The sequence below is a fragment of the Macaca fascicularis genome, chromosome 15 (genome assembly GCF_037993035.2).
Source record: "Macaca fascicularis isolate 582-1 chromosome 15, T2T-MFA8v1.1".
NCBI classification, from domain to species: domain Eukaryota; kingdom Metazoa; phylum Chordata; class Mammalia; order Primates; family Cercopithecidae; genus Macaca; species Macaca fascicularis.
The window spans coordinates 64,744,255-64,759,777 of NC_088389.1; the positions used below are offsets into that span (position 1 = coordinate 64,744,255).

Genomic DNA, 15,523 nt, shown 5'->3' on the forward strand with positions numbered 1-15,523 from the left:
CTCCAAGAACTTCCTTATTCTCTTTATTCACACCTGCGCAACCCCTGCAAGGGGAAAGGCCAAGAGCCAAGGACCCACACACACTCCCCAGGCACCTACATACATGCGTGCAGAGAATATATGTTCCCTGCCTCACAGACACATGGTCACACATGGACACAGATGTACATTACACACATTCCTCGAGCAGAACTCCAACTCTGGGGTGAAATCAGAGGTACAGGCACCTTTCAGCTGGCAAATTTGAAATACAGGGTCTCACAGAAATGGGCTCCAAACAGAACTTCCAGCTGAGACCCAACCATAGGGATCTACTGTCCATCCATCCACACCAGCAAGACAGAATTATAGGTGGACTCTGCCGAAGCCCTCCTGGGTCCTCTATAGGTTTGGAGCTCCTAAAAGAAGCAGGAGGCAAATCAGGAAAGACAGTAGGACTGGATCTTGGCCCAGACACCCTGAGAATGAAGGAGGTGACTCAGTTCTAAGCTTAACATTCTGAAGATGAGTAGAGGAGCCCAGCTCTGAGGGAGGCTCTTCAACACGCTGAAGATAAGGGAGTGGACCTAGCTGTGGGCCCAGGCACATTAGGAATGAGGGAGGGGACCCAGCACTGATCCAAGACACCTGGAAAAAAAAGGATTAATATCCAGCTCTGAGTATAATACCCTGGAGGAGTATTAATACTAATACCCTGGAGGGGAGTCCATCTGGGGTCCTTCCTCGGTACCCTGAGAAAAGGGGAAGTGACCCACTTCTTAGCCCAGGGACTCAAGAATGAAAGGCCTAGCCCTCAGCCTAGACATCATTAAAATGAGGAGACCCAACTTGGATTCCCAGCATTTTAAAAATGACTAGGGCAGCCAGCTTTTAATCTGGACACTCAAAATAGGGGCACACATATCCAAGTACAAATCTCCTGGATGTCCTACTCACCTGGACGCCTGTCCACTGGAATCACTGGGGCCAAGAACCCAGGCTTTGGGGATCCATCCTTCCCGCCCCGTCTCATCCTCAGCCTGGGGCATAGAAAGGTAGCTGTCTCTCCAACAATGTGGGGTATCTCAGTCTCCTCCAAAGGGTTTATTAGTAAAGGGTCAGGAGAGGAATCAGTTAAAATCAAGTGGGGCATGGGGGATGGAGGTGTGGGGAGGTAGTTCCAGAATCAGACAGGTTCAGTGGGCAGTCATGAAGGGTGGAGATGAATGTGGTCTATGGACATCAGAGCATTTGTGAGGATCAGAGGCTGAGGGACCGATGGCAGTCACTTACCAGAGCCCCAGTGCCAGGGCTCCAGCCATCAGTCCCAGGAAAGAAAGGATTCCCAAAGACGCCAGCACAGCTACCTGCTCCACAGAGTCCCTGTGATCTAAGAGGGAGGGCCACATGTTACTGAGAGCAAGGCTGACCAAGCTTGGTGTCCCCTTTTCTCTGGGGTTTTCACTCCTTTACAACTCTTGCCCATCTGCCCAAGCTCACCAAGTAGCCGAGGGTGTGGTTGGAGGGAGGGGCTTGGAGGAGCAGGGCTGTCCACCTGAGGCTCCACCTCTGGCTGCATGTGTAGCTGGCCCCAAGCTGGTACCTCCTTTGGTACGGTCCCTAAAGGAAGGCAAGACACAATAAGTGTCCATCCGCTGGTGGGGATGGGAGTCACACCCTGCGCTCAAGGCCAAGGCCTAGATTGGAAGTCAACCCTCCTAGGAGGAGGAGCCTGATAGGGCATGGCCAGTTCCTAGGGAGCATCGCAAGCTCCAAGCTTGTAGAAGTGGAGCCTGTAACTGCAGGGGTGGAGGCCAAGGGGAAGGACTTAAGCTAAGACAGGGCTGTAGGCAAACAAGAATGAAGTCTGGGACAGTAACTGCGGTGCCTGCATGGGCAGGGCATATGTCACCTGGCTGTCTTTTGGAATTGGTTCAGCTGATAGATGCTTTGGGGTGGGACCTCTGCCCTTTTCTTTGGCTTTGTCTCTCACCAGTGCTCGGAGTTCCCCAGGCCTCCGGGCTCCAGGTGCTCCAGGTGCCAGCATCCAGAAAGTCCCGGGCACTGACTCGTACGGCATGGGGCAGCCCAGCCACAGCATCTGTGATCATCTCCTCCAGTCCAGCTGGCTCCACCTGGGGGTAAACATGACTCATTGTTACCCAGCTTGTAAGTGCAGGGCCTTCCCAGCCACCTTCTGCAAAGAGCACCCCTTGCTCCCAGTCTCATCCTAAAGCCTAGTAGAGCTGTCCAGGTCTCATGTTGGGTGTCTGGGGGGGCTAAGTCTACACCTAGTGTTTGTAAGACAGCAGTAGTGATTACTTAGAGAGGCTGTGGCATCAGGCAGCCTGGGTTCAAATCTTTGGTGAACCACATATTGAATGACCCTTTGGGCCTCTCTGTGACTCAGTTTCTTCATTTGTAAAATAGAGGTGAATATACCTAAACAAAACAATGTATGCAAAAAGTGTAGCCAGGAACCCCACAGGAAGGCAGCACTAAGTAAATATTAGTTATTATCTGATGCTGCTGCTCCCCAGTCCTGATACCAGCCAACCTTTAACATCTCCTGAGATTCTAATTCACTGCTATCCTCAGCTGGGGATATGAGTGTTTGTAGGAGACGTGCCTCTAGGTAAGGCACTCCTTTTCCTAAGAGTTATTTTTAGGCTGGGCACCATGTCTCACACCTGTAATCCCAGCACTTTGGGAGGCCGAGGTGGGCGGATCATGAGGTCATGAGTTCGAGACCAGCCTGGCCAATATGGTGAAACCCCGTCTCTACTAAAAATACAAAAATTAGCCAGGCATGGTGGCAGGCACCTGTAGTCCCAGTTACTCAGGAGGCTGAGGCAGGAGAATTGCTTAAACCCAGGAAGCGGAGGTTGCAGTGAGCCGAGATCATGCCACTGCACTCCAGCCTGGGTGACAGAGCGAGACTCCTTCTCAAAAAAGAAAAAAAAAAAAAAAAAAAAGAGTGATTTTTTTTTTTAAAAGCCATTGCTATCTTCCCACAGATGGGCTTCACATCTTAGTTATAGCCCCACAGGACAGACACTCTGTCAGTCACCACTGCAACCCAGCACCCAGTACAAAGCCTGGCCCACAGGGAAGTGTTGGGTCTTCAGTGACCTGCCAGCACTGGGAAGCTACACAGAACACCCAGGATCATGAAATCAGAGATAGGACCCACAGCCGCGGGTTGGGACGCACTCCAGGCCTCACCGTGGACCAGGCTGGATGCTGTGCCGGACGGTACTGCAAACGGAACTTGAGCAGGAAATGGGGCTGGCGCGGCCAGGAGGCAGGGTATGTCCAGCTGGCTCGCAGGCGTCGGGGGAAACCTGGTACCGACTCTACCCGCAGGCCCTGGGGTGGGTCAGGGCGCACTAAGGGCGTCAAGACACAAAGTCAGGGTAGGCTATGGGTCCCTGTCACTTCCCTACCACTTTCCAAAGTGTGTGTTTAAAGGAGCCTTAGCCAGACACTCCTGAGAGGGGAGGGGAAATCTTAAACTTGATCATTCATTAGACTCAGACCGGTCATCTGTATTATGAAATGGGCTGAGGCCGGGTGTGGTGGCTCATGCCTGGAATCCCAGCACTTTCGAAGGCCAAGGTGAGAGGTTCACTTGATGCCAGGAGTTTGAGACCAGTGTGGGCAACATAGCAAAACCCTGTCTCCACAAAAAATTTTAAAAATTAGCCAGACATGGTGGCACATGCCTGTAATCCCAGCTACTTGGGAGGTTGAGGTAAGGGGATAGCTTGAGCCCAGGAGTTGGAGGCTGCAGTGAGCCAAGATCACGCCACTGAACTTCATCCAGGCTGGGCACAAAGTAAGACCCTATATCAACAAAAAAAGGAAGAAAAAGAAAAAAAGAAACCACCTGAGATCTGTGGGTGGGCTTTTGAAATGCTTGTTGAGTGAATAAAAGAGCAATTCTTATTTTCATCTAAGGAAGATGAATTGGCCCAAATTCCAGCTAGAGTTTTAGTGTCCCACTCCCATGCACAGGTCAAGGAAGGAGGGGCTAGCAAGGCAGGACATGACATATGGCTGCATTCAGTACAGGGCCCAGAGCAGGGCCTGCTCTGCGGCTAGGCAGCCAGTCAGGCAGTGTGGGTAGCAGTAGCGGCCTGTAGAGTGTGTGCTGAAATAACCATGCCTCCTGGGCTCTGATCCCTTTGCCTTCTCAGGCTCCACAGGGCCTTCTGTGTGTGAAATGGCGTCTATGTTGGGAGGAAACTGTTTGGGATCTCTGGGAGTGGAGAGATCTGAGTCCATTTGGGGTCTCTGTGATGGGGGTCTGGGGGAGGTCTAGGGGTGGGTACTCACAGATGCTCTGCAAGCTCACATCCAGCAGGCGTGTGCTGGCGCCCAGTGGGTTCACCTCAGTCACATTAATCCGGTACTGGCTCCAGAACTCAGCCCCGTGGACAACACAGCGGGCAGCACCTAAGGGATCCTGTGGGCATGGCCAGGGCCCTGTGGATGGACTCCTCCTAGAAGGGAGGACATGGTCTTGGGCTCTGAAAATGCCTACTGTGGGACCCAGCTGGAGCCCCCACATGCTCCCTCATGTCCTACCTCTGGCTATCAGCTCCTAGAACTGTCTTCTTCCTGGTGGGGAGGGGGCCGTCTGAAGTCATGAAGGAAAAGAGGGCCTTTTGCCCTCTCTGAGGCTTTCCTCAGAACCTACCTCCCTGCTTCCCACACCCATGTTGTGCCAGCATACCCAAATGTGTAGGCATCCACACCCAATCACGCACACACCTGTAGGAGGTGAGGTAGCGGGTGGGTAAACCGCTGATCTGGCTGGGACTCCAAGTGCAAGAGAAGTTCTCATAGTCAGCTGCTTGGCAGGAGACAACAGGGCGGGCTGGAGGGTCTAGAGGCAGAGGGTACACCTGGAGACTGAGCAGTCCTCAGGTCCTCCTGGTCCCAGAGGGCTTATTCAGGTCCCATACTCCCTCAGGATCCTCTTGTGTCATCACTGCCACCCTCCCCAACTCACAGCCCAGCTGCAGGGTCACTGTGCCCCCAAGTGCACCATCCAGCGTCTGGCAGATGTAGGTGCCCTCATCAGTGCTGTCTGCCTGGGTCAGGACCAGTTCATGCCCTAGCCCAGAGTCAGGTCCCTGGAGCAGCCTTGGCTCCCCGTCCCGAAACCAGGACACTGGGTCCCTGGAAGTAAGATGAGGTGACAATGGACAAAGACAAGATGTCAAGCGTAAGTCAGACCATGCCACAGCTCTCCATTGGCTTCTAACTGCATTTGCAATAGAACCCAAATTCCTTTTACTGGCTTTCAAAGCCCCTTGTGAGCCAGCCCTTGCCTTCCTTTCCTTCTTCAGCTCCTCTCTGTCTCCCCCTCACCCACTGAAAACTCCAGCTACATTGGTCTTCTTTCTATTCCTTGCGAGTATTGAGCTCATTCCCACCTCAGGGCATTTTGCACTAGCTGTTCCCTCTGTCAGGAGCACTTATACCTTAATGTGCGCACGGCTGCCTCCTTCCTGACCTTCAGAAATCAGCTTCAACATCACCTCCTCAGAGAGACGTTTCCTAACTACCAATTAAAAAGTAACCACAGGCCAGGCGCAGTGGCTCATGCCTGTAATCCAGCACTTTGCAAGGCTGAGGCGGGTGGATTACTTTAAATCAGGAGTTCGAAGCCTGACCAACATGGTGAAATCCCGTGTCTACTAAAAATACAAAAAAATTAGCAGGACCTGGTGGTGCGTGCCTGCAATCCCAGCTACTTGGGAGGCTGAGGCAGGAGAATCACTTGAATCCAGGAGGCAGAGGTTGCAGTGAGCCCAGATTGCACCACTGCACTCCAGCCTGGGCAACAGAGTGAGACTGTCTCAAAAAAATAAATAAATAAATAAGGTAACCACTCAGTTGTCCTCTTCAACATCCCTCTCTTTGGCTTTTCTGCCCTGCAGGTATTACTATCTGGCAAGATTCTCCTTTGCTTATTGTCTTCCCCACTAAGATGTAAGCTCCGTGAAGGCAGGCACCTTGCCTGGCATTAGCACTGCTGTATCCCAGAGCCTAGAATAGACCTGGCACTTGGCAGGTGCTCAAAACATACCACCTGAATTTTCTGTTGAATAAGGATGGTTAGAGGGTTAGGACAGATAAGAGAGGTGAGGATTACGGACAGAGCAGGCAAGGATGGGAGGAGTGGGACATGAGGACTAGGCAAAGTCAAGAAAGGGTCATGAGTGTCAGACCAACAGGCTGGGGGCACTTACCCAGCAGTCACTCCAGGACAACACAGCTTCACGGACCTGCCGGGCTGCCCATACTGGACCCCTGTGGAGGGCACTTCTGAGGTGAGGCTCTTCCTTTACCCCCCTCCCCACTTTGTGAGAATGGCAGATAAGAAGCAGACTGTTAAAACCTGGGTGGTGGGGGGCTCACTGGATCAAAGCATCATGTTATAATCTGGAGACAGAGGTCAGAGAACAGGGTAGAGAGGGGACCTAGGTTGGATGACAGGGGCAGCGGTGGTGTCACAAGTTAGGCATGGGAAGGGGCCACAGTGAGGGTGGCAAGTCACAAGTCAGAGTTGGGGGGTTGTAGAGCAGGGTTCTTCTCACCTGGGGGGCCCCAGGCCTGGGGGCAGGAGGAGGAGGCAGACACCAGGGCTGTAGCCACGGCCACCAGGACCCTGCTCAGCCCTGAGCAGCCGCTGCTCATCTGTGGGGAGAGGTAGAGTCAGAAATCCCCGACCCCTGAGAAGGGAGGCTAAAGCCTGGCTCTTCCTCTCCAAAACTGAGCCTTCCTAGAGAAAAACTGATGCATCAAGTGGGGTAAGGCTGTTAGAAATCACTGGAGGAACTGATCTGAGGTCCCCTTTCCCACCGTATACCCAGTGCTTTGCATGTGCGCACACACACACACACACACGGACACACACACCCCCTCACACCCTCCATCTCAGTCCTGGGCTTAGGGCCCAGAACAAAAGCCGGAGGCAACAGACTGTGCCAGCAACTCCCCCTCCACCGCCCTTGGCGCCCACCCCTGGCACCAAGCACTGGCACCAGCTCAGCCACTCCCATTAACCCCTCCAGTCCAGCTGTTGGGAATTCTGGTATTTACCCCCACCTGGTCCAGGGCTTATCACCACCGCTGATTAACCTGGGCAGACCTTATCACCCTGGGGGAAGGCTGTCATCATGGATCTGAGCCCATCTGGCACTCCCACCCTGAGGCCTACCCCTGCTCTGGCTGCCAGGCTTCTCGCCTGAACCTGGCTCCTTGCTCTGGCTACTTGGGCCACTCAGCTGGGCCTGGCTCTGACACTTCGTTGGTCTCCAGTCTGTGAAGCTGGATGGGGCTAGGGTGCAGGCTGGGGCTGTGTAGTTAAGCAGATCCAGATGCCCTGGCTGCTGCCAGAGGCTGGGGGTGGGTGAGGAGCCAGCAGATGGAGATGGAGACAGGGTGGCGGGGAGGGGAGGGGAGGGAAGGGGATGGGAGGCTGAGAGGAACTGGGAGCCTGCAGGAACAGGCATGGGGGCCACAGCACCAAGAGATACTCAGAGATCAGGACTAGGAGGTGATGGGGCAGTGTGGGAAGTGTTGGAAAGACTGGATTGAGGTCGGCGGAAACTCAAAAAGCTAACAGTGTGTCTATATTGCAGGTGGGGGATGCTACGAGAGAGAGATTCTGGACGAGGGGGAGCAGAAGGAGGAAGGCAGTGGTGAAGTGGATGGAGAACGAAGGGGCAGGCAGGGAAAAGGTTCTGGGTACAAGACCAGAAAAGGAAGAGCACGGACCCTTCAGGAGTAGTAGAGCAGTGCAGGGCCTCCATGTGTCTGTGTGTCTGTCTGAGTGTGTCCAGTTGGCTCACCCCTGGCCACCCAGCCACACTTACCCTGCTTAGCCCCACCCTACCTCGGTGATCCCAGCGGCAGAGTGTCCATGGCCTCCAGGACTTCTCACCAGCTACAGCCCCCGTCTCCTACTCCACTCAGTTCTGGGACCCCAAAGCCATCCCCTCCTTCCCCTTCCCTGCCCCGCCCCCTCTAAGCCCTGGAGCTCCTCCACCCCTAGCCAGGCCCCCTCCCCGCTTCTGCCTCCTCCCTCCTTCCCTCCCACCCAAGGCCCTGTGAAGGGAAGAGGCCTCCCCCAAGTCTGGAAAGGAAGCCACAGACACAGCCAAGGCCAGCAAGAGGGAAAGGAGGGTGGCTAATACTTATGTCCCTGTCAGTGAGAGATGCCCTGTGTTTTCACACAGCCAGACATAGTCACATTCACACATGGACTCATGACGCACAGTTAACAAAAGGGCATGCCTTTGAACACACGTGGACACAATCAAATGAAAAATCAGATATAAACTCCTCCTCTTTTCACTCCTCACCAAATGTTTCCTTAGGGCACAGCTGGCTGTGCTTCCAGGGGAAAGGAGGCCCCAAGTTGGGGGATATCAGGAGAGGCCAAAGAGTGCAGTTCCCCCTCCCCTGGAAGTTCCAGCCATTTCTCACCTCCCCCTCCACTCTTTGGGCCCCAGCACCAGGAAATGCCTTTGGTCCCTTGGTGCCAGATACACAAGACCCACAGTTACCCTCAGACTTACACACTCTCACATGCGGTCACTCACAGTCACACAGGCACAGCCACACAGCCTCAGACTCAGATACACTTACACATATTCATAAACTCACGCAGTCACACACATACACAGCCCCCTACCAGGGCTCACAGCACCGCCTAAAAGCAACTCCTCATCATGGTCTAAGCCCCCTCTCTCAGGGAGCTCTTAGCAGTGGCAGACCTGCATCTCATCACTGTTACAGGCCCCCAACTAGCCAAAGAGATCAAGATCAGCAGGGAAGGCAGGCATAGGGGCACAGGGAGAAACAAAGAGACAGGAGAGGCAAAACTGGAAATGCACCCACACAGAGACCAGGGGAACAAAGCTATGAAGAAACACGCAGAGATATCCCTAGTAAGACAGCAACAGGGAGAGAAAACGGCATGTAAGGGAAACTGAGTCAAGCAGGGAAACAGAAAGTAAGGAGCAGTAGACCTGATGCTGGGGATTCTTGAGCAGAGGAAGAAGGAGGGGAAGCCACGTGTGTTGTGGGTGTGTCCGTCCATGCTGGACACTTAAGAGAAAGGTCAGTCCCATGGGCTCTTGAAGTAGGTCCCCCAATACATGAATACAGCTGTACTCCCACACGGTTTAAGTTAGGACCCAGCACACACACATAGTCACAAACCTCACTTTTGCTCTGCTACTGCTGAAGTCACACATTGGCACACACAAAGCCAGCCACCCACTCTCATGCTGGCAGACATGGTCTCAAACCCCACAGAGACCTTCCCAAAACACATTCCCTAATGTGGTCACAGTCCCTCTCACACAAACACACAACCCAGTCCCACCAAAAATGTGCATTGACAGATACACACATAATCCCACACTTGCACAGCCACATGCAGCCCCAGCTCCATGCACACTGACACACGCAGTCACATTAGCTGACAGCTGCACCAAGTGACACTCAGAATCGCACACAATGATACTGTCACACAGACACAGACTCACAGGCACACACACACTGACAGTCGTCAGTCACTCTCGGCCTTTCAGATCATACATCACCCTGCCCCGCCCACTCGTGACAAGACTTTGGCGTCTACACCAGGCCTCACCTTCCGCGGCCGCTGCCGCCAGCGCCCTCTGCCCTCGCCCTCTGCCCCGGCCTCTACTCCCTCCCGCCCTGGGCCCCCGCAGTGGGGGCGGCTCCGCCCAGACGCCAATGGAAGGAGAGGAGTGAAATAGGGGGGGCTCCTGGCCCATTGGAGACTCCAACTGCCAATCACCTCCACCCCCACCTCCGCCGGACACTTCCTGTCCCGTCCCGGACTGAAGTGGCTGCCGGGGACAGAGTCTGGAGCTGGATTCCTGGGTCTCCGCCTGAAGGCCTATCCACCCTGGAACAGCAGGACTGGAAACAAGAGCCACTGGCCAGGTGATTGGAGAAGCTGAAGGTGCCCCTGACTCCAGATAAGGAAGAAGGAGGGCTGTGTAGGGCAGTGGTTCTCAAAGTTTGCTGGATATTGTGGTTTGAAAACTGCAAAACCCCACCCCATACCAATTAAATCATAATCTCTGGAGGTTGGACCTAGACATCAGTATTGTTTAAAACTTCCCAGATGATTCCAAAATGCAGCCAAATCAGAGATGTAAGGTGTGTCGGGTATATGTATACCTCAAGAAACCAGCCACCCACCCAGGGCTCTCATCTACTCCCCAGTCACGGGAAGCTCGAGGGAAATGTGTGCATACTGTGTCTATCAGATCTTCCAGACCGGAGCAACACGCCCAAGTTCCAGGTACTTCCCCTTCAGGATCTCAGGGAAGAAAGACCCTGGTCTGGAAGGCAGGCAGCCAAGGTTCTCCTGGGCAGGATTCAGTCACTGTCCAGCCTTAGTGTGATTTCCCCACCCACAGGCTTGGTTCCCCTGGGAAAAGAATGAAGGCAAAAACCATTCTGGCCATCCCTGCATCATTCACAATCCCTGCCTTCACCTTAAAATTTGGAGGACCCCAGGTGGCATCAGGTCTGCTGTGTTGCATAGACTGTTGTTCCCACAGCATTGCCAGGGAAACAGGTCCAGAGGGGACAGAATAGACCCCAGGTCACTCTGAGAGCCATACCTTCCTTCCAGGCCCTGGGGTTCCTGACTCTAGCAGTCCCTTCCCTGTCAGAGCTGTTTCTGTTTGTGCAATGATTGGGGCACAAGGGCAGCAGAAGTATATGGTGCCCGCACATGTGAGAGTCTGGAGGAGCCAAGGACACAAAGCCACGTACACGCTCCCTACATGCTCTCTACCCGCCCCTTTAGCCCCTGTGGGCTGGAGCAGAGCCAAGCTGCAGCCACTCACAAAGCCAGGGTTCTGGCCAGCAGCCCAGGATCTGGCCACTGACCACTGGGATCAGGATCTAGCTCACCCTCTCCCCGTCAAACCCTCAGGCCCAGGCTTGGAGCTGACACCCTAGGTGTGGTGGCAAAGGGGGCTCTGGCCTTCCCAAAGCCTCAGCCACAACCAAGAGACAAGATTTTAAAACAGTTTCCTAAACTGGGATACTGTCATTACACCAAGAGTAAGAGAATCTATAGGCTAGATGTAATACTGAATATTAATTTTGTTCAGAAATTTGGGTGGAATTTTTGCATCAAGATTTTACACATTTGTAAACAAAGAAAAGTTGTAGCCGGAGCTATGCCTTTAGCTTTTAACCCTGTATCTCTGAAGGTTCACACTCCTCTGATACTAGAGTATGTGATTAAAGTTTGAGATGCACAGTTTTATTAATGCTATATCTGCCCAAATTCCAGGCCAGGATTCAAGGCCCTTTCTGCTTAATTCAGCAAGACTGTTGGAAAAAAAAAAAAAAAAGGACTCAAGGCCCTGTGGTCGGCATGGTCAGGCGATGGTTGCTGTCTCCCTGTCCTTCTGCCCCAGGCTGTAATGAACATCAGGAAGTGCCCTTAGTCTCTCCGCAGCCTGGAAAAGGGACAGGGAGCAATTAAGGAGGATAAGGGCTGGGCTGCCAAGAATGGTGGTATGGACTTCTTTTCTTCTTTTTCTTTTTCTTTTTTTTGAGACAAGGTCTCGCTCTGTTATCCAGGCTGGAATGCCATCATGCCATGATCATAGCTCACTGCAGCCTCAAACTCCTGGGCCCAAGTGATCCTATCTCAGCCTCCCAAGTATCTGGGACCACAGGTATATGCCACCACACCTGGCTAACTTTTTAAATTTTTTTTTGTAGAGACAAGGTCTTCCTATGTTTCCCAGGCTAGTCTTGAACTTCTGGGCTCAAGCAATCCTCCCATCTTGACCTCCCAAAGTGCTGGGATTAAGGCGTGAGCCACCACACCTGGCCAATGGTATGGAGTTCTGGGTGCTCAGAAGATACTTTGCTGGATATTGTGGTTTGAAATATGAATATGAAATATGAATGCCACAGGCCCACTGGGGGTGGGCCTGTGGAATTGTGAGGCTGGTGATAAGGACTGCTGGAGCCTCCAGGGGATGAAAGAGTTGAGCAGCTCCTGAGTCCCAAGGAATGCCCAGGTGGTTATGGGAACTATCAGGGTCATGACTGTTGGGATCCCTGGAGGAAGCAGGAGAGAAAGGAGATCTGAGGACCATACTCTCCTTCCAGGCCCTAGGGCTCCTAACTTTGGCAGTGCCTTCCCTGCCAGAGCTGTTTTCTGCCTTGTGCAATGATTGGAGCACAAGGGCAACAGAAGTATCAGGTGCCTGCACATACTGCATGTGAGAGTCTGGAGAAGCCAGACTGCTCTGAGTCCTGACCTGCTCAGGGGTGAGGTCCCTCTGAGCCTGAGCAAGCATTTCGTAGCCAACCATGAATTTCCGGACAGTGGCAGAGCGCAGGAGCGGAGGGTAGTAATGAGCGTGCAGCTGCCAGTGGTCCCAGTTGGCCCCAGCCTCGGATCCTGTGGGAGCCCCTGACAGAAAGAAGAGAGATAATGGGGAGAGAGAGCCCTTTTTCAGTTATCCAGCTTAGCCCCTACCCCCAAACCCAGCCAGGTGTCTGAAAACTACATCTCCCAGGATCCCTGCCTGAGAATAGCTGGCAGGAGATTAGAAAGCATATTGGAGACATATTTTCACCAAGTTTGCTGCTCCACCCTCAGTCCCAGCATCTCTGCTCTTGCCACATCCCCCAGCAACTGTTTCAAGGCTTGCTCCTTTGGGGTTGCAGTTCACTGGGCTGGGCCCCAGGCCCAGAAATAGTGTTGGGGCTAGATATAGGTACTTGAAAAGCCTCACCATGCCAGCCCATGGAGTAGGGAAAGGACGTCTCAAAGAGGTTGTCGTACTTGGTCAAGAGCTTCTTCATGATGGAGGCTAGATCTGGAATCAGAGCCTGACTCTCAGCCTGGGGTCCAGATGCTGACCCTACTGGGAGCAACCCCCATCCAGTGCCTAGCCCCAGGATCCTACTTGGGAGACTGACCATCACGCTCAGCAGGGGTCAGCTCAGGTAGCCGCTGCACATGCCGACGGGGCAGCAGCAGTGTCTGGTAGGGCCATGTTGCCCAGAAGGGGACCAGTACTAACCAGTGCTCACTGGTTAGGACCAGACGTTCCTAGGCAGGCAGAATGGATAGGAAGTCATCAAGATGACATAAGAGCTGGGGTGGGGTCAGCAAATAGGCAGGGGAAGCAGAAGAAAAGAATGTGCCCAGAATCTGATGCCTTCTCACCACCTCTACCACTAACCACCCGAGTCTAAATCACCATCATCTTTCATTTAGATTACTGGATTATTGCTAAGGCCTCCTAGCAAGTCTCTCTCTCTACTAGTTCCCCTCTAGCTTTCTCCTTTACACACCCCTCTCGTGGGGTAAGAAAGTTAGGGACTCCTTGGGAACACAGGGCTTGGCTCTCTCCCACCTTCCTGAGTAGCTCCTGGCGGCTATACTCCATTAGCAGGGGCTCTCCGTGCTGACTCTTATAGGTCTGCTGAGATCGCTCCTCACGCTGGGCAATATCTGGCAGGAAACTGCTGGCCCACACCTGTCAAGGGGCAAAAGCAGAGAAGAACAGACAGGTCCTTTATTTCCAAGCCTCCACATCACTGGCATATTTCCTTTGTCTTATCCATTAATCCAGTTCCTGTGTCCACAGTGCTGGCTCAGACTCAGCCAAGAAACCCACTGGAGCCCCTGACACCCTTACCTGGCAGTGGGGATGGGGGTTGGAACAGCCCATCATGGCACCTTTGTTTTCAAAGATCTGTCAGATAGGGATAGGGAGCTTTGTTACCCAAAAGACACCAAGTCAGCTCCCTCCTGACCACATCCTGTGGAAACAGAAATGTTACTCCCCAGAACCAAAGCTTCATCACCCCCTCCCTGCCCATCCAGGGGAAGGGGCGACCTCACAAACCTGCACCCAAGGGTACTGGGCACCCAGCTCCTCTGTGACTGAGGCCCATGCATCAACAACAGCCCGGATCTCAGGGACCGACATGAGTGGCAGCGTTACATCCGACCAGGGGTGGAAGCACATGACCTTACTGGGTGGTGGGGGGGGGGGGGTAAAGATAACTGAGAGGTAGGGCTTGGCTCTGCTATGGGCAGGGCCCAGCCCCAATGCTGAGTCTCCAACCCTGGTTTGAAAGTTGTAAGGGGAAATCCATAGTTACCAGACTCCTCGTGCAGCCTTTGCTTGGAAAAGGGGATGATCACTGGGTCCTGAGGTAAAGGAGTATGACTCTCTGCAGCAGAAGTCCCTCAAGAGGTCTAGCCACCCTCCTCCCCAACAGCAGTTGGAGCCAGGTTACCTGGACTGGGGGCATCAGGCTGCAGAGCTGGGAAGTCGTTGTCAAACAGGAAGGTGCTATCGTAGTGGGGATTCACCTACTGACAAGGATGGGCTAGAAGCACTCACTGCCCCATACCACCAGTTACCTGATGGGCTTCAAAGACTGGACAGGCTACAAGTGAGTAGGCAAGGCCCACTCTAGGGGACCAAAAAGCTTGGTGGGATATGACCCAGAAGGAGGTTCACTACCCCTGTGGGTGGAGGACAGCTCTAAGAGGGAACTACTCCCTGTGGCCCAGCCTGCAGATGCAGGGCTCTACAGGCTTACCTCTCCATTGGCTCGGGTGGCCCCGGGACACAGAGGGTTGAGGGGGTCATGGCGGGGCACTGTCTTCAGAAGCTGGGGCTCCACTTGACCCTGCCAGGGCCGCTTCATGCGGTGAGCTGACACCAGCACCCACTCATCCTGCAGCGGGTTGTAGCGTATATGCTGATGGTCTAGGGGCAGACAGTTAAGATCAGTCCTCAGAGCTCTCTAGCTCCCTCTCTCCTGGGTCTCACCCACTAGCAGGCCCAAGCTCGGAAGCGTCCTCTCCGCCCCGTCCCGCTCAGGAGCTAGAGGCCCAGGATTGGACCTTCCCAACGCCAATTGGCCTGCAGCTCGTACACAGGCGACTGTATGCCTTGTCGGTCTGGCTCGGGATGAGCGTTCCAACCTTAGGTGGGGGCGAGAGCTTCCTAAAGGGGAGGGCTCGGCTCCGCGCCCCAGGGAGTCCCTGCCGCGGTGCAGTTACCGCTTGCCCGGAAGGTTGCTGCTGCGGCGTCCGCCTCTGACGCCTGCTGGCGCTGCTCAGGATCGGTTCCGCTGCGCGACATGAGGCCACCGGGGATCCGCTGGAAAATCTACAGGGCAGTGCCTCACCCTTCACTTTCTCCGTCTACACCGCCCCTCCCCGCGCCGCCCCCGATGATTGGCCAGCCGCCAGCACGTGACTGACGGCTGCCCTGCCACCTGGGGGCGGGGTTCAGAACAGCTGTGAACCCTGGGGGCCGACATTGATGATCCCACTCCACCCAGAGCTGGAGCCACTGCACTGGAAGAACCTCTGTGAAAGCTGCCTACTGCAGAATCCTTGGGCTCCAGGACGCCTACAAGACGCTTGCGGCAATCATTCATTTGATCTTTCATTCAGCAAATATTTACCGAG

At 54.0% G+C, this 15,523-nt stretch overlaps 2 protein-coding genes across 47 annotated transcripts; both read right to left on the reverse strand.

Moving 5' to 3' along the window:
• Window position 1: 1 nt before the first annotated feature.
• Window positions 2-10,736, reverse strand: IL11RA (interleukin 11 receptor subunit alpha). 34 transcript variants are annotated; one of them, XM_074017232.1, is made up of 13 exons: window positions 10,668-10,736; window positions 6,591-6,690; window positions 6,243-6,303; window positions 4,997-5,166; window positions 4,756-4,870; window positions 4,570-4,602; window positions 4,318-4,484; window positions 3,205-3,368; window positions 1,973-2,114; window positions 1,480-1,599; window positions 1,273-1,369; window positions 937-1,019; window positions 2-398 (listed from the first exon to the last, which is right to left on the reverse strand). In XM_074017232.1, exons 2-13 carry the CDS (start codon window positions 6,688-6,690, stop codon window positions 382-384), a joined length of 1,269 nt encoding a protein of 422 aa, XP_073873333.1. In that variant the 5' UTR covers window positions 10,668-10,736; the 3' UTR covers window positions 2-381. The 34 variants fall into 34 exon arrangements, 28 of the variants coding, with proteins under 28 accessions (XP_073873333.1, XP_073873335.1, XP_073873334.1 ...); XM_074017234.1 differs by having other exon boundaries at window positions 10,296-10,736; XM_074017233.1 differs by lacking the exon at window positions 10,668-10,736 and adding an exon at window positions 9,830-10,070.
• Window positions 10,737-11,298: 562 nt separating this feature from the next.
• On the reverse strand, window positions 11,299-15,257 carry GALT (galactose-1-phosphate uridylyltransferase). Of its 13 annotated transcripts, none has more exons than XR_012424616.1 (11): window positions 15,110-15,257; window positions 14,644-14,813; window positions 14,335-14,410; window positions 14,197-14,245; window positions 13,938-14,067; window positions 13,728-13,851; window positions 13,443-13,565; window positions 13,003-13,135; window positions 12,816-12,899; window positions 12,336-12,490; window positions 11,299-11,519 (listed from the first exon to the last, which is right to left on the reverse strand). XR_012424616.1 is itself a non-coding variant. In XM_015437053.3 (11 exons), exons 1-11 carry the CDS (start codon window positions 15,189-15,191, stop codon window positions 11,439-11,441), a joined length of 1,140 nt encoding a protein of 379 aa, XP_015292539.1. In that variant the 5' UTR covers window positions 15,192-15,257; the 3' UTR covers window positions 11,299-11,438. The 13 variants fall into 13 exon arrangements, 12 of the variants coding, with proteins under 12 accessions (XP_015292539.1, XP_073873351.1, XP_015292540.1 ...); XM_015437053.3 differs by having other exon boundaries at window positions 13,728-13,784; XM_074017250.1 differs by having other exon boundaries at window positions 13,728-13,784; window positions 14,335-14,413.
• Between the last annotated feature and the right edge of the window lie 266 nt (window positions 15,258-15,523).